This window comes from Symphodus melops, assembly GCF_947650265.1.
Source record: "Symphodus melops genome assembly, chromosome: 20".
Lineage (NCBI taxonomy): Eukaryota > Metazoa > Chordata > Actinopteri > Labriformes > Labridae > Symphodus > Symphodus melops.
The window spans coordinates 6,518,581-6,545,017 of record NC_136710.1 but is presented as its reverse complement, the minus strand read 5'-3'; the positions used below and the strand labels follow the sequence as shown (position 1 = coordinate 6,545,017).

General features: G+C 40.8%; 1 protein-coding gene across 4 annotated transcripts in view; it reads right to left on the bottom strand.

Annotated features, from left to right (window-relative positions):
• The window catches only part of adamtsl3 (ADAMTS-like 3), a 95,182-nt gene that overhangs the window by 2,336 nt on the left and 66,409 nt on the right, over window positions 1-26,437 (bottom strand). For all 4 annotated transcript variants that reach the window (XM_079371363.1, XM_079371362.1, XM_079371364.1 and 1 more), the window contains 23 exons: window positions 25,987-26,114; window positions 20,445-20,490; window positions 20,043-20,279; window positions 18,313-18,439; window positions 17,657-17,731; window positions 16,553-16,710; window positions 15,779-15,890; window positions 15,440-15,578; window positions 15,163-15,213; window positions 14,853-15,057; window positions 13,683-13,830; window positions 13,494-13,578; window positions 10,184-10,503; window positions 8,184-8,313; window positions 5,402-5,612; window positions 5,124-5,303; window positions 4,872-5,025; window positions 3,673-4,675; window positions 3,438-3,565; window positions 2,160-2,280; window positions 1,781-1,985; window positions 1,247-1,356; window positions 897-1,117 (listed from right to left, as the gene is read on the bottom strand). In XM_079371363.1, coding sequence (XP_079227489.1) covers window positions 897-1,117; window positions 1,247-1,356; window positions 1,781-1,985; window positions 2,160-2,280; window positions 3,438-3,565; window positions 3,673-4,675; window positions 4,872-5,025; window positions 5,124-5,303; window positions 5,402-5,612; window positions 8,184-8,313; window positions 10,184-10,503; window positions 13,494-13,578; window positions 13,683-13,830; window positions 14,853-15,057; window positions 15,163-15,213; window positions 15,440-15,578; window positions 15,779-15,890; window positions 16,553-16,710; window positions 17,657-17,731; window positions 18,313-18,439; window positions 20,043-20,279; window positions 20,445-20,490; window positions 25,987-26,114 — 4,294 coding nt within the window. The remainder of the gene's footprint in view (window positions 1-896; window positions 1,118-1,246; window positions 1,357-1,780; window positions 1,986-2,159; window positions 2,281-3,437; window positions 3,566-3,672; window positions 4,676-4,871; window positions 5,026-5,123; window positions 5,304-5,401; window positions 5,613-8,183; window positions 8,314-10,183; window positions 10,504-13,493; window positions 13,579-13,682; window positions 13,831-14,852; window positions 15,058-15,162; window positions 15,214-15,439; window positions 15,579-15,778; window positions 15,891-16,552; window positions 16,711-17,656; window positions 17,732-18,312; window positions 18,440-20,042; window positions 20,280-20,444; window positions 20,491-25,986; window positions 26,115-26,437) is intronic.

Sequence of the window (26,437 nt, the reverse complement as noted above, 5' to 3'; positions counted from 1 at the left end):
ATATGAGGTTAAATGTTGATGAAAAAGGCTGGCTTTGAACACGTCGGAAAACACAGTTATTTTTATGATGGTTTTTGTGGAAGTGTCCACATTATACTTCACTGAACATGATATACAACATACAATAGACTGGTATAGTTTTGAGTCCTAAAACCAGGAAGTGAGTTAGCATTTTAGCGCCATGGGTTCCTAACTCTAAAAGTCAATGGGGATTTTGAATGGGTTTGTGGTTAGATGCCTGAAATAAGATGAAGAGATGTTGACGTTTTGTTAGACGAGATAAACTATGTTAGCTAAGACCTCACTTGTGAATTTTAAAGTTTTTACACACACTTTAAACAGCAGTTGCTAACGAGTAGCTAACTGAAACTACAGTGGTCGTCACGTCGGGAACTCTCTCCCTAATCCTCCTTGCAGCCTCTAGTCATGTTTTTCAGTGTATTTGCAAATATTAGGTTAGTAAACTACTTATTAAGCTAACGTTTAGGTAGCTTGTCAAATCCGCTGATTAGATCGATGAAGCTTATCGGTCGTGACATCATTATAAACCGACTGCGGTGTAGTTTGCTAGAGCATAACTTTAGCTTTGTTCTTCTCTCGGCTGCACTAACTCTTCAAACTTCATGTAAATGACGTTCATCTGTAAAGATTATCCCGCTGAACAAAACAGCTACGCATCAGAAATGTGTGTTCGACACAGAGCTTATTTTCGGCAATGATCCAAAATCCAATGCAAAAATCCCATTGGCGAATTTTCGTAGGAACCACCGGTGCCATTTTTTCGGGCCTAAAAAAATATGTCATTTCTATACCAGTCTATAAATAAGATGATACAAAATAAAGATTCCATGATGAACATTCACAATACTACTGATCTGCGTTCAGTGCCCTCTCACCTCTCCCACAGGTCAAAATGTTGCAGCGCTGCCAGCTAGGGGGACGAGGCCTCCACATGCACTGATGTTCACGCGTTGCTTTTCCAGAACGACGGTGTGCACAGGTTACCTGCCGTGACTGGAAACCATGGCGTCCGCAGGTGGCGGTGCATTGTGTCCATTGGCCCACACGCCAATAAAGAGCACACGTCTCTGTGGAGCAATTCTTCATAGAGTTGGGCCTACAAGAAGAGTTGAGAAGTTGTCACAAATACTTTGATGACTGACTCACTGAAACACAAGCTACTACAGTGCTATTTATCGCCAACATCATATATCAACTTGATTCATAACTTGCTATTCACATTTACCTCTGCAGTCCAGAGCACATCCTGTAGGAGACTTTAGTGGCGTTTGAATCCAGACAGAAAACATGACGGTGCTGTGTGGCCAAACTGGGACCAACGCATCGACCATGGCACTAAAAGAAAGGTATTCATCAAAATTAAAAGCAAATACATGTTTTTAAACTAATAAATAGTTTTCCTGAAAATACAATCATAGCTATTACTCAAAGGGAAGCTGCTTTGCAACATTTTGAGACAATGCATAGACGAGGAAATGCTCATAACACCAGTACAACAAAACATGTGGAAAATTAGACTCATTGAAAAAGGGGGCTTCCTCATATTAGATTTTAGATGAGGTGCTTCCCCTCAGTATTTTGCAACTCACTCTGACAAATGGTTACTGGTTACTCAGCAATTTAGAAACATCCTCTATTTCAGTATCAAAGAATTGTTTTCTGGTGTCTATAGTTCAATTTGATTGTGATTTAAATTGTATAAATATAGGATGTACATACCCATACATATGGGATGTATTTATGGTCAAGTTACACTTACTAGTCCCCAGTGGGTGGTTGCCCATCTGGCACAGGGCTGCAGGTTGCATGTTCTGGTGAAGGAAGGCCTCCTTCCTGTGCTGAGGCAGTGCTGGCTCTCCACCTCTCTGGATCTGCCCTCAGGACCCTTCATGCAGCGGACACTCCTGGTCTGGGACCCGCCTCCACAACTGGCCGAGCAGGGTGACCAAGGATCCACTTGCCACCTGAGACCACAAAGGAAAATTTGACAAAAAAGGTTAAGACTCGATCAAGCACTTGAAAATAAACGGAACATGAGAAGATCTCATGGAGAAATCTCAAATGCAAATCAAAGACGCATACTGTAGAGAGCAGGTCTAACATCAGAGCATTCCAAACATGTACTAGCAGAAGTGTACCTGAGGGGGCAGGCTGGTCCATGGCACAGCTCAGCTGACTGGCTGCTGTTACTCCTCTCAGAGCAAATACGGCCAGTGGCTCCCATACTATTACCTTGAACACAGTTTCTTCCTTTGCTCCCTAAAAATAGAAAAAAAAAATTCTTTGTAGTTTGGGATGATACAGAAATGCCATTACTTTTTTCACATTACTGTTTCAGTTTTACTGTTTCAAAACTCAACATGTGCACATCAGGGTTATCTTTCTTCCAAAAGACACTATTCATCCTGATGTGCGGTCAGGTTGGAAGGCATCACTCTTGATTTTTGCCCTGAGAGCCAATCACTAGAAGGCATTCAAACGAAACACATTCTGACTCGATACCATTACTTTTGCAGACCTTATTTGAATCTTTCCCTCACTGACACTTTCAGGGTCATGATTTTCACGTTTCGTGATTCTTAAAGTCTCCTGTTCTTCTTCAGAAACAAAAGCATGAGAAAAAAAAGACTTTCTCAGGCTCAGTTTCCCCTTAAACATCATCCACAGAACACAATCACATTCTTAACATTTCTGAAGTGCATCCATTAGACGTGACCTTCGACTAAATTTGAGTTTAAAATATAATAAATACTGACTGAACATATTTCTGCACTTTAAATCCCTTCCAATCCTCTTCCTTACTGTAGATTAAGCTAATAGGGAGCAGCCACTTAATCCTCTTTGAATCACTGCCTGGAATCTGAAATTGTTGTCCTTTGGGAAGGGAAAGTGCTGGAGCATCAGGGAAAAGCCACGCTGGCGTTGCTTTGATGAGACTGTAGAAAGGTTTCGACTGATCATGCCCAAAGGAGATGAAGGACTGCATGGCTCAGGGATGATCTGAGCTGTGGCACGCTCCGAACATTCCCAATCACTGACTCATCCCTGAGCCACTGGAGTATGTAGAAGCTTACTGAGTATCTGTGTGTGTGGTTATGTCTCTGTGTGTGTTTCTTAGCTGAAAAGAATGCTTTCCCAGAATATCTACGCCCCAACCTCAAAAGAACAACACAGATTACTTTCCACCGGACTACAGTATATGACAGCAATTTAGGACAAACTCAAAAAATGACAATCCACCGATCCAATATCAGGATCAGGTAGCCTGATGATGTGACAGTGAAAGACAAAATGTGGTGCTAACAGAGACTGTAATTATGCAAAAGATAGGAAAAAAAGGAGAATTCAGGAAATGTTATACCAAAAAATAGCTAGCAAGATGACATTTTAGATTCTTTGGACTTTCTTGACCTTACCTGTTATCTGCAACCAGGACGACAGAGAAGAAGATCCAAGACGGTTCCTTGCAGTGCAGGTGTACAGACCCTCATCTACCTTGGTTGGAGACTGGATCTTCAGTGAGCCAGTAGGCAAGAGGCCTACTCTGTCAGCAAAAGTAAATCCAACCAGTCAATATACAACAGTTCTTTCACAGAGCTGGGGCACTACTTTTATTTGACAAGACGGAGGACGTTGACGAATACTTCTTACCTGTTGTTGTACTGTACGTCTTTTCCATTTCTTGTCCATGTTACAGATGGATCAGGATTCCCCAGTGCTTCACACCTCAGCTCTAAACTAGCAATAGGTTTCTGCAGCAGAACTGGCACTCCAACATAAACAATCATGTCAGACGATGTCACTACTCCCACCTTCCTTGGCCGTTGGATTATCACGGGGTTTCTTGGCTTGGGCACCTGGCTTTTGATGTTAGGTCTGTTAAGTAAGGGCTGTTGTGTTGAGGATTCTGCCGTTTCTGGAGGATGAAGTGTCGACTCATTGGTTTCAACTTCTGTCATAGTGAGCTCACTGAGTAACTGTGTGATGAGTCGTTCCCTCCATGGTCCTCCAAGGCCTTCAGACAGGTTGTTCATGATCTCATCTAGCCTTTGGGTATCTGCAATAAGTACAATATGGCTTGAAAGCTCAGAGATTACTCTCTCGTCCACCTTTGTTGACCTGTTCTTTTCACTGGAGTGCAGTTTTTCAACATCTTTCTCATCTGGAAGATTGCCTTTTAGTTCAAGCAATCGCTCAACAACGTTGTCATATTGGTTTAGGGGGATCGGGAGCTCCTGAAATCTATCTCCTGTTGAGGACACATCTAGCCGGCCAACCTTTTGTTTGCCTGCATGGAGCCACGCTTCTGGAAAAGACAGCTTCTTCTTGCTTCCAATCATCTGCAGAACAAAATGTTCATGTGCTTGACCTGCAACGCATGTGTATATCCCAGCATCTGATGCACGGACCTGCTGAATCTTCATGTACCCTTGAGATGTCACTGTGAGGTGTGGGAAGCTGACCAGGGGCTTTCCTTCCTTCAGCCACTGTATGTGGCCTCTGCGGAAGTGGCGAGTCGGGCAGCGAAGGACCATAGTTGTCCAGGGGAGCAGGTAGCCATAGCCTCCCACTACCAAGTGCAACTTTTTTGCCTTCTTCCACTGGATATACACCTTCCTCTGTGCCAGTATGGAGGGGACAGGCTTGACAGAGACTTTGTTGAAATGAAAAGAAAAGCAAATGCTTTATTATTATTTCATATGTGGTCACTGTTCCTCCTTGCATTTGTAATTTTAGGCTATTTCCACTGAAATAACTAAGCTATGGTATGTCTTGTTGGCTCTTCAGCAACTTTCCCTTTTCTTAGCTTTACAAGTCGATGAAAAAGAGCCAAACAGAGGTTCTCTTACTCTCACAGGGCCTGAGGGAGCATGGACGGATTTTGGTGGGCCGGGCTATTGTGGAACAGTTCCCAGGGTCTACCGTCCAATGGGCCCCATCTTCCTTTTGTTTTCTGCAAACTGATTGTAGTCTCTGGACGCCATTTCCACAGGTCGCTGAACACTTGACAAATAATTCATTCAAAGTATATTTATTTCTAATATTACTTAACATGTTGATTTTTGGTTAAAATGTGGGTTTGGTGCATTGAGAAAATCTACCTGGGACCAGCTTGTAGTGACCCATTGGGGTGGGCACTCTTTCTTGGCACACGGCTGCTGGTTTATGGGGCTCTTGGAAGGGCAGAAGGTGTCAGGCAGCTCCAGGATGCTTCCATCCGCAAACCGCTGTTTGCATAGGACCTGCCTCTTTTGAAATCCACCACCACAGCTTCGGGAGCACTGAAAAAAAACAACAAAAAAGGTGCCAGAGGATATATTAACAATATTTGCTAAATGCCTCAGTTTACAGTAATTGCTTCTGTGTTGAGATTCTTTACCTGTCCCCAGTCACGTGTGTCCCACATAGGAGGGCAGTCAAAGCGGTTGCAGGCTTGCACAGGACTGGGCTTGGGGTTCTGACAGTCATTATCCCTCACAGCTTCAGTCTGATTGCTATCTCGAGAAGGCCGGTGAGTGCATGCCACAGTTCGGGTCATCAGGCCAACCCCACAGGTAGCAGAGCATGAACTCCACTCTCCTGTTTCCCACCTGAGAATACAACGTTGATCATCAAACTACTGTACTTCAGGATTTTTTTTTCACTCTTATCTTTGCTGTTCCTGATTAACTGCCTGACGTTATCTTCTGTGTGCATATGAATGTAGCCCATAATCCAATCTATTAAGGAGAGCAGTCAGGGGAAGGTCAGTCGGAGTGCTTGATGTTTTTACTTGATCCCATGAGGGAACACTCTTGCAGCCTTATGAATGTGTAAATTCATGAAAGTGGATATGAATGAAAACGAAAAAGTGATTCATGGGGCCGGATTCTGGCAAAAAAAAAAAAGCGTTACGTCTCCCACTGAATTTAATGATATTTGAGAAATCCTTGCGGTATAACTTCTTCACTCGCATTTTTCCAGTGACCTCCATGGACCAATATTCATTAATTCATAATGCAGTCCAACATTATTTCTCACATGATGAACGATCGAGAGTCAATAAAAGTTTCCTTAATGCAACTTACTCCAATCTTGAAATTGATGTTACATGTGTCTTGCTAGATGCTGTGCCTTTAAAAAGCATCTATAAACCTCGGTTTGGACAGCTTTGGTCTGCTTGACAGATTAGCTGATATTTCAAAGCTGTATATATTTACTCAAGAGTCCAGGGACAGAGGATATTGGGAATGAGGCTCGCTCTGGACTGGTATGATCCTCAAAGCCGAATCCTATGGCTGTTTCTCTTCAGAGGGAACAGTATCCAAAGAGTGTAGCTCAATATGGGAGGGTGAGGAGGCCTCTGGGAGGGAGTAAAGGGCCAAAGGAAACAAGTCCAATACAGCGTTTGTTGTGCCTAAAAACAAGACTCAAGGCCTGGAAAAACAGGCAAGGGCAGGCTGCAAGCCTCTGGGTTTTCCGACAAGAGTGTGAGTGGTGGAACACTGACACTGTGCACGGTGTTAACGCGAAACGTGTGGCCAACCACAAAATCCACTCACCATTTAGTCATGGCTCAGTTATATACAAAATGCGATTATGCTGTTTAGTCATTCAGGTATTTCATTTTAGAGTGTTCTGTGAAATGTTTCCCCAAAAACAGTTAGAGCTTGCAGTTTCACATTTGAAATAAAAACATTGTTCATCCACTGAACACAAACTGATGCACAGTGGATGATATTTGAAATCAAATAAAAAAACACTGCAAGCTTTGTATAAATCTCTAACAGTGTTGGTTACATCTACAACCATTTATCAATCAAAAACGTCCTTCCTATGTCAGAACAAACAAGATAGCATGAATTCTACTTGAATTATCAAAATGGTATTGATGGCCGCCTGAGGTTGATTGCAATCATTTAAGCCATGATCCATATTTTAGATTGTCATGATTGGCATTAAGTTGAATTGTCCCGGGTTGAAAAGTCCCATCCTTTCCTTCAAGTTTTTTCTTCACTTTGGTATACATGTTAAGTAAGTTCCTGATCTTGCAAGGTCCTTAATCGGCTTTCCTTCGGAGTCACCTCATGATGAAAAAGTGATCCCCAAAGAATAATCTCAATCTTTGTTTGTGACTTGCCAGACATTTTAACTAGCACCACAATCTGTCAAAATTTCTGTTTATATGGAAGAAACATCTCTTTCTAATGGACAGTTATATAATAATGTTGTTCACAAGATATGTCATTAAATAAAGGGTAGACTGTCATGAATTTTCGTGACTTCCTTTCTGTTACGAAGGGGATAAATCACGTTGGTTTCATGACCCCTTTTTGGTTACCCAACAGCAACCACTCAGGACAAAAGTGTCTTTGTTTGCCCCCTGGGTAATGTGGCGATTATGTCTGTCATGCATGATCACCAAAGGTCATCCCTGCTGGAAACTACCTCGACAGTAGCTCTTTAAAAGGGAATGATAAATGCAGCAGCAGAGGCCTCTGACATTTCTGGGCAGACAATGGTTTCACAAAAAAAACAACCTTCTAAAGTTCTTTCAAGGACAGTCTCACATCTGAGCCTAGCAAGTATAGCTACCTCTGACATCTAATCCATTTTGTGTCTGATTCTGACCAGGTTCCACAAGCTGACCTGCTGGCTTCATTTCCTGCTTTCCCCTGATACAAATATCCATCTCTGTCACTATGCTTCAGTCTCACTCGGGCTCAAGTGGCCAGACTGGAGATTTAATTGGCCCGTATGGTTTAAACTGGGAGGGATAACATAATGGATTAGAGAGATTTGGATCTCTTTTGTATAGAAGAGTGATAAGTAGAGATTAATTGATTCAACTTGTGTGATGTCTGTTTTTTGATAGTCTTGAAGTTAAGCAGTTCCAGGTGTAGTGATGTATCATGGCTCCTATAGGAAATGATACGATAATGTCCCAGTTCCTTCTATTGCACATTTTAATTGGTTATTTGGCCTTGGCAAACTGATAAAGAGCACAGCAAGATTTCAGTCAGGCTTTTAATTAATATCTTCTTCTTGAATGCAGCCTCAACTTTTATTTTTCTACAAAAACACACTTAGTTTTACGGCAACCATAAATCAGGTCTGCTTCAATATTTTAAACTATTTTTCAATGAGAAGGATGCTGGTTTGATTTAAGGGTTGGACTGTACCTGGGGGGGCAGGGCTGAGTTTTGCAGTCCTGAAGTAGTTGCGGAGGCCGACGAGAGCTCACACAAAGGCCCTGGTCCGCCGCTTCCCTGGTCTGCTTGTTCAGGCAGATGACAACGGCCTCCTGCACACCTGGGATTACACAGAACCAACAGTAAGAGGGATACCAAAAAACATTAGCTGTTACAATATCCATACACGAGCAGTGATATGGAAGAAGTGAATGTCAAAGAAAAAGATCTGCTGTTAGTATTTATCCTCATCTAAGAATATGTTTTATTTAATGGTACTTATTACAGTAAGTGTCCCAGTTAATGTTGATAATTAACATGTGAGACTCCCTCAGCTAGCTGTTCTTTGCTGGGCTTTTATTTGTATTTTATTCTGTCTTACACTAAGAGTACTTTTATTGGATTAGAAAAAAGTTTAAAAGTGAGTTGTATCATTTTGATGACTTTTTTTTTTTTAAATGTCCTGCTGATGACTGAGCAAACATATATAGGCAGAGAAAGGAGGAGAGGCGGGGGAGAGGAGTCGAAAACTGTGTAAGTGAAAAACATTGTTTGCTGAGATTGGATGATCACTACATTTCAGGCCAGCAGCACACTATTGTTTCATGGTGAGGTAAAAAAAAAAAAAACTTCCTGCAATCAGTTCTTCTTAACTTTCTATGGAAGTGGTTGATTCTTTTGTCTTCAGGAGGCCAATAAATGATCCTATAAGATTTGTAATTGAGAGGATTTTTCATTGATCAAGCCCAATGCCAACAAAAGCAAGCAGTGGCAACAACTTAAAGAGTCACCACGAACATAAAAGATACAGCTACCTGCTTGAGTTGTGAGCTTAACTTCGGAAAAACATGAAGGGTGTGATGTCATGTCACATTGAACGAAATGTAACATAAATCTCTGAGTATGCTTCCAATGTTGGGGACAATGACAGTAAGGCAGGCACTTCAAAAGCCACGGGGGTGTGATGGTCCACAGGAGCACAGCCCCGAGGGTGTGTATGCGACATCTGATACTGCTCTGTAATCATCCAAGAAAGGGACTTTGTTGGGTTTGGGTGAGAGCGTACAAATGCAGACTTTAACAAAAGCCTACGCCCATGTGCAGAAATGTACGAAGCACACACAAACACACAGAGACACGATAGTCAGGCACACAGGCTCTGGATGTTGAGGTGGGGTGATTAAAAAGGGCCTTAATGAATGTTGGCAGGATGTTTTAGAAAGCTCTCTGTCTGGCATTCACTGCGGCTGTGAAAATGGATGACGTATGACGAGATGGTTAAACTTAGTATTCCCTCCATTATCATCCAATATCATGTAATAACTTCTTTTCACCTCAAAGCCCACGCTGGGTATGGTTTAAGTCACTCACTAACAAAAGACTGCCAGTTACCGCTGGGTTGCTTTGTTTGATTTCAGCAACTGTCCATCAAACTGTTACATTTTCACTGCCTGCCCATTAAATAAGCTGGTTTAGACGGAGAGGATAGGAGGACACGGTCAAACTTTGAAATCAAAATATACGTCACATATTTTTCTCTATCATGGTTTCTGTCATTGTAGTTCGTTGTGATCACGCTGATTTATGCCCGAGTGTTTATTATATAAAAAGTGGATCAAACGGCCCCTTGAAGCACTGAGTACACTGGATTATTAGAGTAAAAGAGTAACAGCGAGAAGAAACGTAATGAACACTGAAACTGAAGTCAATGACATTTCCTTAACCATGAGGGTCCGCTTCATCGATTTTTGTTCTATCAGCAAGTTACGTTCTGTTTAGATGTGTGACACTATCAAACCTGCCAACTTGGGAATGGTTGATGCTAATGTGCTGGTGCTGGAGAATTGTAAGTTATAGAACATGTTTTGCATTGACAATTGTTATCTTTTTTTGTATACCTTAACTAAGAGATAGGACAGAGGATGGAGTCAGAAATCGCGCACACTAATCACTAACGCGCTCTTCTTGTTGAGGTCAAAAGTGATCCCTACCTCCTCCACAGCTTTGCGAGCACTCTGTAAATCCTTCATATTCCCAGTCATGCAGCTCCTCTCTTCCCCGTGTCTCTTCCTCCTCCTCCTCCTCCTCCTCCAGCCTCTCCCTTTCATCTTCTTTCCCTTTGCCTGATGCACCAGCGCAGGGAGTACGATAGCAGGGCTGACTCGTAACAGGTTTGACCCCTTCACATTCGTCGTCAGGCAGATCAGCAACAGTCTGGGAGAAGGACAGCAGCACTTGGCACTTGACGGTTCGCCTTTGAGTCCCGGCGCCACATGTCCTGCTGCAGGACTGCCAGGGACCAGGAATGAAGCTGAAGAGGAAAGCCAGCAAGTTTGAGAAATCGGGATGATTAATCGCACACATATAAATATAAGCAATGTGCTGTTCATTAAGTTTGTGTACTTCACAAAACCTATGCAAACAAGCAGGGAAAGCAAATCACAGTTTTGATTTGATTCAAAGTAGTATGCTGCTAAGTTCATAAACTCACAAAGTATTTATGAAAGTCAGTCCTGCTGAGGTTAATCAAACAGCTGGGAAGTATTAGGAACTGACATTCTTGGATAAGCGTCTCTTATGCGCATCCCCCATCCTCCTAAAGAGTGGATCATAAAGGAAGTACGTGTAGATCAATGCTCTTCATGATCATCTGGTTGCCTGTCGAGGTTACTTTAGAGTTATGACGGAGGGTCTGAACTGACAACCCCTCGTTGGCTTTTGGAGAGCGTAAATGAAGCAATAAAAAATAAAACTCAGAGCTCTTCAGATCGGAGTGAGGCTCTCAGTAAATATCTCATGTTTTAGGGACTGCTTATTGAAAGACAGTTAAAGCTTACTTCTTTCCAAGGATCAACGAGACATCTACAGCCTTTACGTAACAATAATAATATGATAGAAAAATACATTTATATGGACTGTGATTGGTTGTGCGCTTGTGACTCAGACTCCCTCTTGTGCTCGGAGAGTAAACACTCTGAAGCAGGAACCAAAGGGGTTGTATTAAGATCTAAAACAGTTCCTGCGTCGTGGGATCAATAAATAATGGGGAGGGTTTCTAAACAGTTTCTAGAACAATGGAAAAGTGTAATGACGATAGTTAGATACAGATTGTCAGAAACAGGTGCTAATGGACCAATATAAGTGACCATGAATCCAGTCCTGGATATAAAATTGATTCTGGCAAGCTATCTGTCTTTATTAACTGTTTTAACAGGCAACTACAGAAACCCTTTGTCTAAATCTTCAACACGATGAGGTAAAACGGGATGGTTCATAAAACCTCTTTTCTCCTTTGCACATTGTTTTTAGTCTTCTTGCATTCCATGTTCTCATTAGACCCAGTTGTGCACCTGATAATAAATAATAATTAGTTGGAGGCAAACCAAAACGTTACAAGACTCAAGCAGCTGTTCCGTTAACGGCTGAGCTCATCTCATGGTTTTCTTGGCGGATATGATCTCCCGAGGATTTTTCAAAACACTTCAAGACAAGAGAGATGTCACTGACGGAATCAGTCGTTACTCTATTGGCGTTGCAGCTTCCTTTACTGAAACCAGGACAGCCAGCGATAACTTGTGGTGCAGGTGTGGGAGTGCGGAGAACGGCCCTCGTAAATGATATTAATGAACATCTCAGAAGGAAAACAGTGAAATACTGAAATGGATTCAGATAAGAGCTGAATGTCAATTTGCTATGAATGATGATACAATTGTAAAGCTTAAAATAATAAAGTATGAGCTGTATAAGCAGTGAAGGAAAATATTTTCAACGGAAATTAACAAAATAATTTCAATCAGGGGAGTGATTTTTTACTTTCCAGTATTCCATCACGGGGAGTAAATGAGCTCTGTGACTCTCTATGCAAGTACAAGAAAGCTGCTTCAGTGTCTTTTTTTTTCAGAAGGGGGCTTTTTAAATTAATGTCAACGTTAAATATGTTGGTTAATATCAGGGAATATGATGATTGCTGCAGTATCAACTATCACTGAGGACCACCTTTCAACCCAAGTCCCTTATGTAATTTATGTACACTTACCATCTCGCAGATCTTCACTGCGAGTAATACATCGTAAGCTGTGCCACAGAGCAGCATTCCCCCATGTTTGAACAGTCTGACCACAACACCCGAGCACCCTGCTGTTTTATACGAGGCCTCAATTAAGAGCTCATAATTACAACCAAAAGTCTTTTGATGAGGTTTCAGGGATTTGTTGGATGTTGGAGAAACAAAGGAAGCACTGGCAGTCAGATTTAAAACCACGCAATAAAGTCAACAATCTAAGGCGCAGAAATGTTTAACCGTCATGCACATCTGTTGATATGACACAATCTTGATTTCATTCATGGATGGAGACAGAGCTTTTTTTTTTTTTCTTTTTCTTTTGAATATCCACCAAAGCTGCATGTTAATTATATCAATTAATTTTCACTTATTTGATGTGATCAGTGGTGGTAGGTTTTTTGAGATAGCAGTCTCACAGTGGTGGTTCAGGGCAGGCATAAGGTTTGGCAAAGAAGGTGCAATAAGTCTAACACAGGCATTTCCTCCTCCTTCCTCTAACATCCGTAACATGGCCCCATATGGTGGGCAGATATTGTTGTTGGCGCACAAATGACTGCATATCATACACAGATATTTATATGCTTCCCGAGGAAAGACATGCTTTTTTTTTTTTTTTTTGTGCAGACCAAAATCATATGTTTTGGCTTTTTTTTTCCCCTTCCACTCCTCGTTCCAAAGATCAGTCAAAGTAACAGATGTTTTGAACGGGCTAACATGGTTGCTAATAGAAGTCATGCAAGACACTGGGCAGAGTCCAGGCAGTGTCCATCTTCAGAGGAAAGCCTTTATTAGTCAATATTACGTGGGGGGGGGGGGAGAACATCTGGAACATTTGAGGCTTGCTGAGGTAATGCTGGTAGCTGGAGACTAAACAGCTTGTTTCCAAAAAGATGTTTTCCTCTTTTACCCTCAGCTTCCTCTATAACCTGAAACAACCTCCAACAACAAAACAACTTTCAAATTGAATAAATAAACCATGATTTTTTTTCTGTAAACTGAAGCTTGAGAGTCATTCGCAGCAGATGTTAAATTGAGTAAGTTGTATTTTGAATGCGGCTCAAACACCTGTGAAAGATTCAGAAGGACATTTGGCAGGTCTATTGTTGAAGAACAGAGGGCCAGGAAAGTTAACTAGACTCATATATCTTAAAGTTTTAATTCTACTTCCTCAATCAGTTTGATTACATCAACATCCTTTTCTGAGTTCGTGCTTTTTAGAACGTGTGTTTTGCACTTACGTGGGTTCCTCAGAAACAGTGATCTCCTCCTCCAGCTCTATGGCCTGCTTATGCCACACTGGTTTGGCCTCAACTGGCAGCGTATCTAGAACCAATAAGAGACGAGGTAGAACATAACAAGAGAACAATAAGAAATCAGGAACATTTTTGTTGTTTGAAAAATGACCAAAAGAACCTGATCAAACCCACCAATGGACTTGTAGCAGGGCACAGTCACCAGGCACTCCTCCTTGATGTGGGGTTTGGTGGTGGGGTTACAACCTCCAGCATGAAGTCCTCTGTGATCGATGCACAGCACCACCCTGTAGCGCAGGCCCTGACCACAGGTAACGGTACACTGATGGAGAAAGCACAGTTCAGAAGATACGTATGTTAAGTCTGGCTCTTATAGTTCCATCTCTATGCTTGAGAAAGTCTCAGTCGTTGACTCAAGGGAAGCTGAGAGAGGGGGCCCTTCCAAAACCCCTGCAGCCCCTCCGTGCTGGGGTTGTGTATCCTCTGCCAAAACAAGCATTTAAAGGCAAGTTCACCAGGAAGAATGTGCTAGGTAAACAGCATCGTAGGTTTGGAGAGGGCCACAAATTTGACTCCCTGGGCCTCTGCTTGTTAAACGTTAGGCTGAAAGATCCTCAAGAGGAAGCTGTATGGGACATTTATGGTTCTTTGAAAAGCAACTCTGCCATATATGTAAATTGTAACAGGAGTGTTGGATGATCAAGGTGTACTGCCTTGATAAACTCGATGTTTTTGGCAAAGAAAAAGTCTGTTCAAGTTTCTGACTTTGGCTTTTAACTAGAGCGTTGTATGTTTTGGATGGTGTGTTTAAGAGCTGAGGTGGTGAAGGACACTTAAATTGCGGTAAGCAGGGCTACTCTGAATCACAGAGGAAAGTTGTGTTTTAACTTTTGCAGTTGCGAGTGTTGCTGTCGTATTGAAAATGCTCGTGGAGGTCTGAAGAGATGACAAAATTGCAAGTAACCGTTAGTTGCGTTTATTTTTGTTTCTCCTCGAGTCAATAATTCACGTTTTTCCTGACTCGAAAGGCTAATTTAGATCATATGTGGTGATTGACATGATAAAGAAGTCTAATGAATCATAGGTCGACGTTCAATTCCCAGGTTGTAACGGCTACAGCACTCAAAAAGACATTATATTGGAGTGGTTGCTGTGCATTTAGCTGCAAGGCCTTGCAGGACCGTAATCAAATTAAAGCTCAGTTTGGCTTTAAAATCCTTGACCTTCTTGGCCTTGTCTTTTGGAATGATATGCATATTTATAACCAGTAAAAACAATGACAGCATACTCAAAAGACAAGGGAAAATATGCACAAAAAGGGAAAAGAAAAAATTGGGCACCTACAGGTGACCACTCCTGTGCCAGCCACGTTGGGCAGTCGAAGGTGTTGCAGGGCTGCATGATGGCTGTCTTTGGGGAGTAGAGACACTTCCATTCCTCGGTGGTCGTGATAGTTCCCTGCATGTCTTCCTCCACACAGGACACTGAGCGACTCTGGATTCCTCCGCCGCAGGAGGTGGAGCAGGCTGTCCAGGGGCTGCTCTCCCATCTAAATTCACAAAAGGGTCAGTCAAAAAGTCCCGAATGGAGACTGGAAAATGTCAAAACTTGAGATGACTGTGTCACTATTCACTTCAACGTTGAGAGTACATACCGAGGCAGGGGGTGATAGAGGTCATAAGGCATAATTTGCTTGTAGCCATCACTAAAAGGCAGAGTAAGATTCAGGATTAGACATAATGCTGCGGACAGACCACATGTTTGTTTAATTACCCCGTGTGTCTGTTTTTCAAACTGTATAAAAAAATGAACAACATGACAGCTTCCCAGATGTGAAGCCAAAACAGGATGATCATCTCCTGGTGAGTGCCTCCATTACAGCTCATAAGGCCCGCCTCACGAATGTAAACGTAAATGCTTTAACCTCTAACCTGGCTAAGCAGGGCTCCATGTTGCACTCCTGAAGTTTGGGTTTAGGCTTCACGTTCTCTGGGTAATAATGGCAATACTGATCCACAACCACACGCCCGCTCCGGAGGTCAAAACACTCTGCTGAGGTTAGCTGATACCCTGGAGACAAAAAAAAGGCAATAATGGCAGGATCACTGATTTGTCTTCACATCAAAATGAGTGTAGAAGTTTTTATCACACATTTTTCAAATATCAATCTGCCTCAGGACTGAGCTTTTCAGCATGATGGCTTAAATCGGCAATATTTCTAACTATCGAGCACCTCGTCCAAAATCTCTGCAGCAAAATCCCATGCTTACCTCCACCACATGTGACGGAGCAAGGGAAGAAGTCTGTCTCTCTCCAGCGGTGGATGATTGGCTGGTAGTAGATGTACTGGACCACACTGTCTGCTCCACTGGCAAACAGCACCTGTGGAACGGGCGAGCACATATTGACCTTCTAAATATTTTGAAATGACTATGCAAGGCGTCCATTTTATTGAAATATTCACACATGGAGGATTTAATGCACATGTGTAAACTTGACTCACTTTCTTGCTAAAAGTTAATGAAGTCACTCTAATATATTTTTGTTAAATAAAGCCCCCATCAGCTGGTTAGCATAGCTTAGCTTAGCATAATAATACCTCTTCTGAATCTGTAACCTAGGGCTTGTTATTTAATCCTGGTCCTGCAGTGCAGGATGGTTCAAATGATATTCTCGTCAAGAAGACTGATAATGACTAAATCATTTGAATGAGGTGTGTTAGAAGAGGGACACATCTAGACATGCAGGGAAGTTGGTCCCCAGGAACATGGCTGAGAAACACTGGCCTAAAGCAAAGTGAATTGGTCTGTCATTTTGTGCTGGGGATGTAGGATGCAACGGGTAAATAAGAAGTGTTTGGTGGAAACAGCTGCCAACTTAATGCAGGATAATAATGGCGGTAATAAGAAACCAAAACATTAAACTGAAGATGTGTGGAATAAAATCTGAAAGAAGCTAAAGTACCATACAATGAGCTATTGCGAATAATAAAAATATGCCTTCATGCAGCTTAAATTCACTTGATTGTAAAGTAATGCTCTTACTTTGATAGTAAAGTCAGCTCCTAGTGGCCCTGTTATTCTCAGGACCTCCTTATCTGACAGTTTCTGGAAGTCCAGCGTGGTGTTTTCCAAAAGGTACTGCCCTGTCTTATCCAAAACCACTTCATCTTTTACCGCTTGTAAAGTTTTGCTCTCCACGTCTAAAAAAAGGGGAAACAAAGATGAGAGCACAATGGACAAATCAGAATCTGTATATAAAACTGAGGATTAACAAACTATAAAATCACCATTTACAAAGAGACACAGTGTGTCTCTTTGTAAGAGATATGCTCATGTAACAGCAATTCAAATGTGATAACTATTTACTATATAAATGCAGACTCTTTAAAACACCACTTACTCCATTGCTGGGCTTTGAGGAGGCTAATGTGGATTTGCTAGCAAGCCTGCGCTGCAGATTGTTTAATGTTTGACCTTACTTCAACCCTGGCCAAACAAGTTCTTGTATGATTAGCCTGGCCGTTTAAACAAAAACAACGGGGAATCATAGGAACAAGCGGTAACCATCTGCAATCATCATTTACAAACAGATGGATGCAATTAAAGCGCCCTTGTCCCAAAAAGAACAGCGTAAAAATTTGATGAAAAACACAACAACTGCCCATTCAGGAAAAGAAGCTCTATTGGCCCGGCCGGCTCAGGAAATAATTTGTAAACCTAAGCATGGAGTGAAGGAAAGACAGAAGGGATGGAACATTTTTTATCGATTTGATCCACCGAAGAGTTCGATGCCAGTACTTTGACATCAGGGATATTTGCTGGAAACCTTACGTCTTCGTGAAATCAGAGCAAAAGGGGAGATATAAAAATCTCTTCTGTTTATTCAGCTCCAAGCTTCTGTTTAAAAGAAGATCTTTATGGGAGACCTTAAAATGAGTATTGTTCGGAAAAAGGGCATACAAGGTTGATCATTTAGGTAATATATATCCTAAGAAAGGTTAAATGACTGGAACATAAATGAGGAAAAAGTTAATGACCTTTAACACTAACAGAGCACATGGAGAATACCTGTGCAATGTGCAGTTCTAAAAATATGAGGTTCAACTGTTTGGGATGGAAGGGCACCCTGGACCTACCAGGACTTACACAAGTGATCCGGGCCTTTCAGGACAAGGCGCACATGACGACTCTTGTAGGGGATGACAACGACTGTGTCCTCAGCTTGAATAAAACAAAAAAGAACTGTTAAGTATGTTGAGGAATGCAATATGTTAATTTGATTATAAGTAGCTTTTTAAATAAAGACTTCTATCATAAAACAGATAAGTAAAACCATGATTCATAACTTGAAAAGCTAAAAAATAAGATTTCAAAAGGCACTGCGATGTTTTTCGTCTTGTTCGTCAATAAACTTAGAGGCACTTGCAAAAGACATCAACATGAGATCGTCAAAAATAGAAGCAACAGATGTTGAAAAACCCTAAGTTACTTGATCCTACACTACCCATAATGCAACTCAACAGCCTTACCTATCAAACACTTCCTTTTTGGATCACAATTACCTCTTTAAAATGTAAGGTAAAAAATGGTTGGAAAAGGACCAAAAGTTACATTTCAATATTCTCGGATGATGTTTAATTTAACTTTAATGAAATCACCATGACTTAATCAGAGCTTTTTTTTCTCAGGCTGTTTGGGTTGAGTTAACTGCCCCTCAAGTGCAAAGTTCACAGAACACGTCTTTGATACAAGTGGTTAATAGTTAAAAATGGTTAAATAGAAACATGTGGTTCGTTGATTACTTTTTCCTGAAGCATGCTGGGCTTTGTAGTGTCCCCGCACCAGTCTGCAGGATGAGCCGTCTCCGTTGCAGACACCACAGTTGTCCTCTTTTGCCGTGCTGCCCAACTCATGGTCACAACCTACAATCTATAACAGAGAGAGAGAAAACTGAACAACTTGGGACTATCTTGATGCCGTGTTAATATTATAATCAAATGATCCAAACACCCCTCTGGTTTTGTTCCATATTCATAACAGTAATTATTTGTATATCCAAGATAATGCAAAACATCCCTTCTGGGTTTGTCGTGCATTTTTCCAAAAGCGCTCCCAACTGTTTCCTCTTAAACTTAATCTACGAGAATCCACAGTTGATTGATGGAGTTTTAGTGCAATAAATGTCAGACAAAACCAAGACCACAGAATGATTCTTAGCATGGTACGAGAGTGCATTCAAATCCTCATGTGTGTCTGATCACACTGTGCCTTGGGTTGTATTTTCAATCAACCAGGAGAAGAAAAAGAAAGCATTGTAAACTATTTCCTGTACTGTCAGTCAAAGGCTTAATCTCAAATTGTGTTCTCATTTGGTATTCATTTGTAAAGCAGATGGCATAATACTAGCAATGTCAAGTCAACCTGCAGTGTGTTGGATTTATTCCATGGATTTATACACTCTCTGGCTCTTGTGTTAAAATAAATCGTACAGAAACTGCTTGTAAACCAGGATACATTAATATGTGCTGACAGCTATATATAAATGGACAAAATATTATCTGTTTAGTAAATAACAGACCTTTTATGACCTTGTATTATTAGAGTTTGACAGAAAAGATTTTTCTTTTTCTCAAATGCAGAAAGAACGCAGCAACATTTCCTGACCTGAGGCTCAAAGTTTGGTGCTACACATGCTTCGTAATAGTTTCCCAACAACAACAACAGTTGATTTGAATTCGCGGTAAACAGCACACATACACAGGTACACGGCACGTTTGATAAGCGAGGTATTGTTTTTTCATGACATTTGATTTTGTAATCATTGAAGTTTATGAGCATTTGGTGTCCTGTTGCACGAGAAGATTACACATGCATTTCTGTTGCATTAATCATTATTTCCTCTGTTTTGAGTTTCAAAAGGCTAAAGGCAGTGGAAACTTTTACGAAGGAGCCAGTTTATTGGAAGTTACCAAGTGCTCCAATGTCATGAGGGTGAGGAAGGGATTTGCATTTAATGTTCCATTTATCTCATTGTGTTAGGTCAGTTTGTTGAGTTTCGTTTACACATTGATAGTTTGGCATGTTGTATTACGCTATCCACTGTTGACCTCTTTATAAGCTTAATTCTTCACTCTTTATAAAGTGACCAAAATATAAAAGTCACTTTTAATCAAAGAATGCGGTTTACTTGAGCATCAAAGCTTCACACCCTGAACATTTATTAATCAACACCTGAACAGATATCTACAGATTTGATGTTTCATTGACAGCTTGACTCTTTGCAAGCTGCAATTAAACTATAAATAAGCTTGTGATTGTTCACATCACATCGGTAGGAGACGGCTCTCTGAAAAATACATTTGTCAGATTTCTTCATTTCATTTGATTTAAAACACATTTTACAAAGACTGAAACCTGGAGGATTTGCTTTCCTCTCTATTATTTCTCAACGATTTTATCCTTTCGCTTCAAAGTGTCACTGCAATTATCAAATTCAAAGAAACATACAACCTCCTAAATGACTTTCTCCTACCTGGCAGACGCCGCTGATGCACATGTCCAAGGACTCTGTGTAACAGCGTGTCCCATCCAGCACTTTGGGCGCCAGCTCCATCAACAGGCCTGAATCCTTGGCTTTGCATTTGAGAGTGCAGGGGTTGTCCAGGTCATTGTAAACAGGCAGCCATTCATGGTACTGACCCTGGTATCGTACGTCTGCATGAGCTGAACACTGCTGGGCACGGAAATCGCCAACGTCTGGGGGACAATCCTGAGGGTAAAACAAATATTTTGCCTGTTTTTAAGTTCAAAGGGGAAGAGATGTGTGTTCAGAAATCGTAGAAAACTGGATAAAGATAAGCAGAGTTTGATGTTAAGACTTTCTCTGACACAACAGAAACCTTAATCATGAAAAATGACAGTTTGCTTAACTTACCACATTACTGCATGTGCGATACTTGATGTTCTGCCCTTCACAGGTCCTGCAGAAGACAAAATGAGCTTGTTTTGGTAACTTGCTTTGGGGCAGTCTCAAAACTCAGCTATGACTTGTAGGCTTATATCAAAAGCTTTTCAAGCAACAACCAACATGTTGGGGCTTCTGGTATAGCCAGTAGTTGGAAATAAAGGACTTTGAGCCAAGACGTCTTTTTTTAAGGTTGTTGAAAATCTGTTGGCAACGAAGCGAGAACAAGAGTTGGCAAGAAACATCTAACACAGGATAGTTAGCTGAATGATATCAATGATATCTAATTAAAGACATAATTGATGACTTCCTACGGGTTTAAGAAATAAATTGTGAAAGCCCGATGAACTGCAGTGAAGATTGCTATACATGTTACAGAGACAACAAGAACATTTCTAAGCCTTTTTACTCATACTTTGGGGAAGAATGACAAAACAAAACCAATTAACTCAAAATGTACCTCGCCAAGACAGCTGATGTTTTAACCATTGACTCTGAAACCTTTTTGAGTTGATAAATTGGCAACTTAGTTGGAATACTCGGATTAAAAGCCAACATTACCATACTTGGACATTTTAAACAGGAACATTTAAATGTTCACAAATTCAAGATCTGGGGTTGGGGAGCTAAGGGAAAATAAGCTAATGTATTTTTGTCCCCTCAGAAATTCTCTGCAGTCTCATAGATCCGTATCTTTAAATATCTTTGCTGTATAAAACTATAGCACTGTTCATATAATAGTGCAGAAGCACACAATTGCAGTCCCAGCTGTGTCTGCTGAACAGATTGGAACAGTTTGGATCTTGACTCTTTGCATGACAATCCACAGTGTCTTTGCCTGAATTATGGAGCGAACCAATTATTGAAAATTCGGATTCCTGACTTCTTTGAAGCTGTGTGATGATAAACCAGTGATGGTGGCTATGATAGGCCAATTATCCAAGACCTCAGTGGAAACTAATCAAAGGACAGTTTTTTGGGGTTTAGGAACTTAAGAGGAATTCCAGTGTCTTCAGTCCTTTGCTAATCTGGAATCATGATTGGAGGCAACATAACAGAATTTGGACTCACATATAAACTCGGGCTTCAGAATTCTTTTTTGTACAACATTATTCCAGAGAGTGAAGGGAGTGGATGTGGAGTGTGTGGCATGGCAAGAACATTAGACACTGTGACGAATCCAGACATTCGCCTTTGCCAAGCTAAACAGCAGGTCACAGGGCTTAAACCCAAACAAGACACTTTCAAAAAACCATGAGTTGAGAGACAGGTAGCAAAGATTGGAATCAGAAGGACAAGCCATATATTAAAAAATGTGAAAAAAAAGAGGCAAAGAGAATATAATGAATTTTCTTTTTCATTTCCTCTTGACTTAGAAAGCTACAAACTGGAATCTAAGCAGAAGTAGAGCTTGACTAGAGAGTCATCATGGCGTCTTTTTAGATTAAGGAAAAGGGACGTGGTTATAATACCAGAATTCCTTCAGCTAATAAACCAATAACTCAAAGATTATGACCTTGCTCTTTTCTACAAAATATGCACACAAGACACGACTACAGGGTTTCCTCATCCATCAACTACACAAACGACTGCATGAAGAGTAAAACTTCAGTCTGGCATGCCAATAATGCCATCCTTCTAACTCAAATCTATTGTTACAATAAAAACATGTTTTAGTAATAACTTCTAAAAATATTGCATAACATAAAATGTGTCTTGCTCATAACGTCCACATACAGGATATGTCATCATCTTTTCTCACTAGATTGAAAGTAATTGCCTCCAGGGTCTATAACTTCTATTATAATCTTGGTACTTTTGAGGCCAGTGGGCATGTTCAAATGTGGCTAATTTTGTTATGCCTAAAATGTGCTCAAGCTGTGAGCTCATGCTATTGTTCAGTTCAGGAAAATTGAGAGCAGTCATGCAACCGAAGACGAGTACTTGGACGTTAAAAGGCTTAAGCACAAACAGGAACCATTTCTGTTAGTTTGAAAATCTAATATTTGGTCCTAGAAACCAAATTTGGTCTGAGGTTGTAATTTAAAGTACTCATGGTTCATTTTATAGTTCATCATTTTTTTGGCAATGTTATCTTGGTAAATTGAAACTTGAAATTTCATGTGACCTTGTACTAGCTGGATTACAGTTTGATATTGTCTATTTTTGACCCCTTAGCTTCTCTGTTAGCCAACTATCTCTAACTGTTATATTTACTTCTATAGTCAATCATAAATCATGATCTTTTTTTAATTTGGACCCTCAATGAAAACTCCTTTAGCATGACCCATAAAGAAAACAGTCAACTAGCTATCTCATAACAAATTCATGTTTCAAAAAAAAAAAAAAATTCTCACGAACAAGTGTAAATTTGATTGTGTTAAGCACCTCAGTTCCTTTGCTGCATGTGGTCCCCCACTCTCTCTCCTCCCAGAATGTTCTGTCTTACTTCATCTTTCCTATCCAATAAATGTTAATAATATATATAGAAAAAAAAGCCATTATTGGTGCTTCAAAATTAGAATCATTAAGTTTGCTCCTTCTCCTAGCTTCGTATTTCACTTTTATGCTTCGTTTGGTAAAATGCTTGCTCCGAGAAATATTTGCTCCCAATTCGTAGAGAAACAAAGAGAGAGAAACTTTCCTCGTCTACTTTAATATGAAGAGTTTGATTAACTTGTATTCTTGATTCTAAAATCTCTACCTAAAATTAGCTTGTTTTGATACAATCTGTTCAGATTTTTGTTGTTGATCCTGGCACGATATGGACTCAGTGGCAATGAAGAGAAGGGAGTTGTTTTGAGCGCGCAGAGGGTGGTCTAACTTAATTAGACAAACTTAATAAGTCATTGCTTTTGAGAAAATTCACTTTTAACTACCACACTATTCAAAAGATAGACATAAACACAAGAATTCCAAAAACACCACAGTCATTAAAGGCAGGACCCGTAATTTCTGCAATGCAGTGAAAACATCCTCATTACTGGCATTGAGCAGTTTTTTAAACACTTATTATCTACCCTTACTCATCATCATGTTCTTGATGGTGGGAGGTTGACAATGAGATGCATGACCCTTTAAATCATTTAAACTAAGACAAATGCCATTTATGTTGGCTTGTTTTTATAAAAAGAAATAGCAAAGAAAGATATCGGAGGTGGTTGCCAACCATAAGCCTCATAAATAATGAAACAAAGCTTTCTCTTGCCATGACACCCAATCCATATGTCCACACTTGGTTCAAACCAGCAATGCCATTGTTAATAATGGAGATTGTGATCAAGTGAAGTGTGTTGTGGGAGTTGGACTAACGAGGGCCAGTCGATCTGTGTTTAGTCTGTACTTTGCATGTGTCATTTTGGTTGACTTGGTCTTTCTGCTTTAGCTGTGGGACCGACGTATGTGCGTGTGCATGTGTGTGTGTTTATGTGTTTAAAGGTCAGAGAGTTGGAGTGGTATTCGTTTGGAGGGTGTTGCAGGCCCATTTCCAGCCTCTCTTTCCAAAGTCTCTCACACAGACACACACACACACACACACACACACACACACACACAAGGGGCCTTGTGCTGGGCTTTTTTTTAATGGCCCTGTTTGATCTGCCACCAGCTTCCAGGCTACTGCTCCCTCATTCCCATGCAACAGCAGGGTAAGGTGGGATAAGATGGGACAGAGAGTCCAAAGATTGGCACATACGTCACTGCTGCAGCTGAAGGACACACAAGCTTGTAGAACGTATCTGTCTGGACTTATATGAACATTAACTTCTAAACATACACCCACTTTCAACGTCCCACACGGAGCTCAAACCCCAAACACCTCTTAACACTCCAATTGCTTTTACAGCCAGTAGCATTCTGAGGTTTGCCTGACCAAAAAATTCTGGGCAAGCAGAGAGAAATGACTGCTGCTGATATCATGAAAAGAACTCCTCAAAAAGCCATTGACCTCAATGTTTACAGTGCAGCACATGGGGGTCTGGCACGTGGAGTTTGAGGTTTTGACAGCCTTATAGCAATAAGCCAATACCAGACTGATGTTTTTTGGACATTCAAATCGTATTATAGTACATTTCAATCGTTACCTAAGGTGTTATTGGCCTCGTTTTGTCAGTTTGTCTATGTTTTACGAGTTCTTGTCTGCTATTGTCACTACTGAAGCTCTCGTTGAAGCACCCAACAGTGAAGCACAGGCTGCTTTGGACACCTTTAGTGAGTCACAAATATATTTGGGGAACTGTAAAGAAGAGGAATGCAGTGAGGTAACCCCTCAGCTATTTCCCAGGCTATAAATGTGACAACCTTTCCTGGAAAACATACCCTCTCACTCCATCCGTCCCTTTAAATCCATCAGTAATTGACCACTTTGTCCTGTTGACTTGGCCTCATAGTTGTATTTTGAAGCCCACTGGGTCAACTTGGAGCCTAAATAACCCAGCGTCTTTGTCTAGATAGAAGATGAAAGAGCCAGGGAATCCACGGGGGAAAGTTCCCATTTGTCCCAGGGTTTAAAGAAAGATGATGAGCAGTTGGGCTCCAACCAATAAAGGCTTTTATTTCTTAGAGACCCATGCTTTATAAAAAAAAAAGTTATTGAAAGTGGCATGTACTTTGACAGGGGATATTGATTGTTATGCTATTATTTGACCATCTGAAAAGTAGATCCTTATTGATGCTGATGATTTCAAGATTTCGCCTCTTTTTTTGTCTGCCAAGGGCGTTTAGTAGGTAGATGGGCAACTGATCTCAGAGGACCCTTCAGGGGCTCATAACAGTTATATGCATTTGGAACAAGCCCATTGCTGCCCATGGGAACGAAGCGTTTGGTGAGATTTACTCGCACTACTCGGGACGCTGTCTGGATTTATTTGGCAGAACAGCCGAGAGCAGCCACCCATCCCCCCATGAATCTTAAAGAAATGATATGGCACTTTAATGGAAACCAGTCCAACCCCAGTCAATACGTTGCTCTTTAAAAGAGGAGATTACTTTGGATTGTGTTCGAACACTGTCACAGATTGTCCATGGGATGGTTCCATTTAGCTGGAGGTCAATGGGGTTCTCCAACTTGAAATTTCAAAGTACCCTCTCTCTCAGACATACTGCATAGAATCTATTTGTGAGTTCTGTACTTGCATATGTTTCTAGTTCGCCTAATAAAACACTGTATCTATGCTTTTTTTAAAAACCAATGGAAGCCACTTTTGAATTTTACCATTGGATAACACCTGAGATTATTGAAGGTGTAATAAAGGTATGCTCTTATTAACTGTCTGTTATAAAGGTCAAAAAGACTAAATGATTGTGGTACATTGGATTTACAGAGTTCACTCAATTACATTCTTGACCAATAGTGATTCGTTATCATTTTAATAACTATACTGCATAAGAAAGCAGTAAATGTAATATTTTCCATGCAACTTGGTCATGTCATACATGTAATGATGTGAGTGTTGACCCCTTAACTGTTGCACATGTTCTTTTCAGGTTTTATGATACTGATGTGTGGCCTTACTTGGAACTGAGGCATCTTCTGAGGGAGTATGAGGCGCCTCCTCCACAGGTACGGGAGCATTCACTCCACGAGCCCCAGGCATCCCACAGGGTGTCTCGGTCCTCCTCCGATCGAGCCGTCCGAGAACTCTACACAACCAAGATAAAACAAGTGAAAAGTTATCTCACATGGAAATTTTTAAACAGTGTGCAGTTCTCATTTTCACTTCAAGCAGCCATCTCTGATGTTGAAAAATGTAAAAAAAAAAAAAAAAAACCTTGATCCTCCTTCTGTACTCCCCTTTCTGTTAATTGCATCATTCTGTATTTGGCAGAAGAGGCAGGGACATAGCAGCAGGATCCAAAACAAATATTAAGAGAAGATTGATTGTTTTCTCTGCATGGACATGTATCTCAAAAGTAGATTGACAGCCAAAGAATTGATGTGTTTTCCAACCTTCTATCTTTAAACC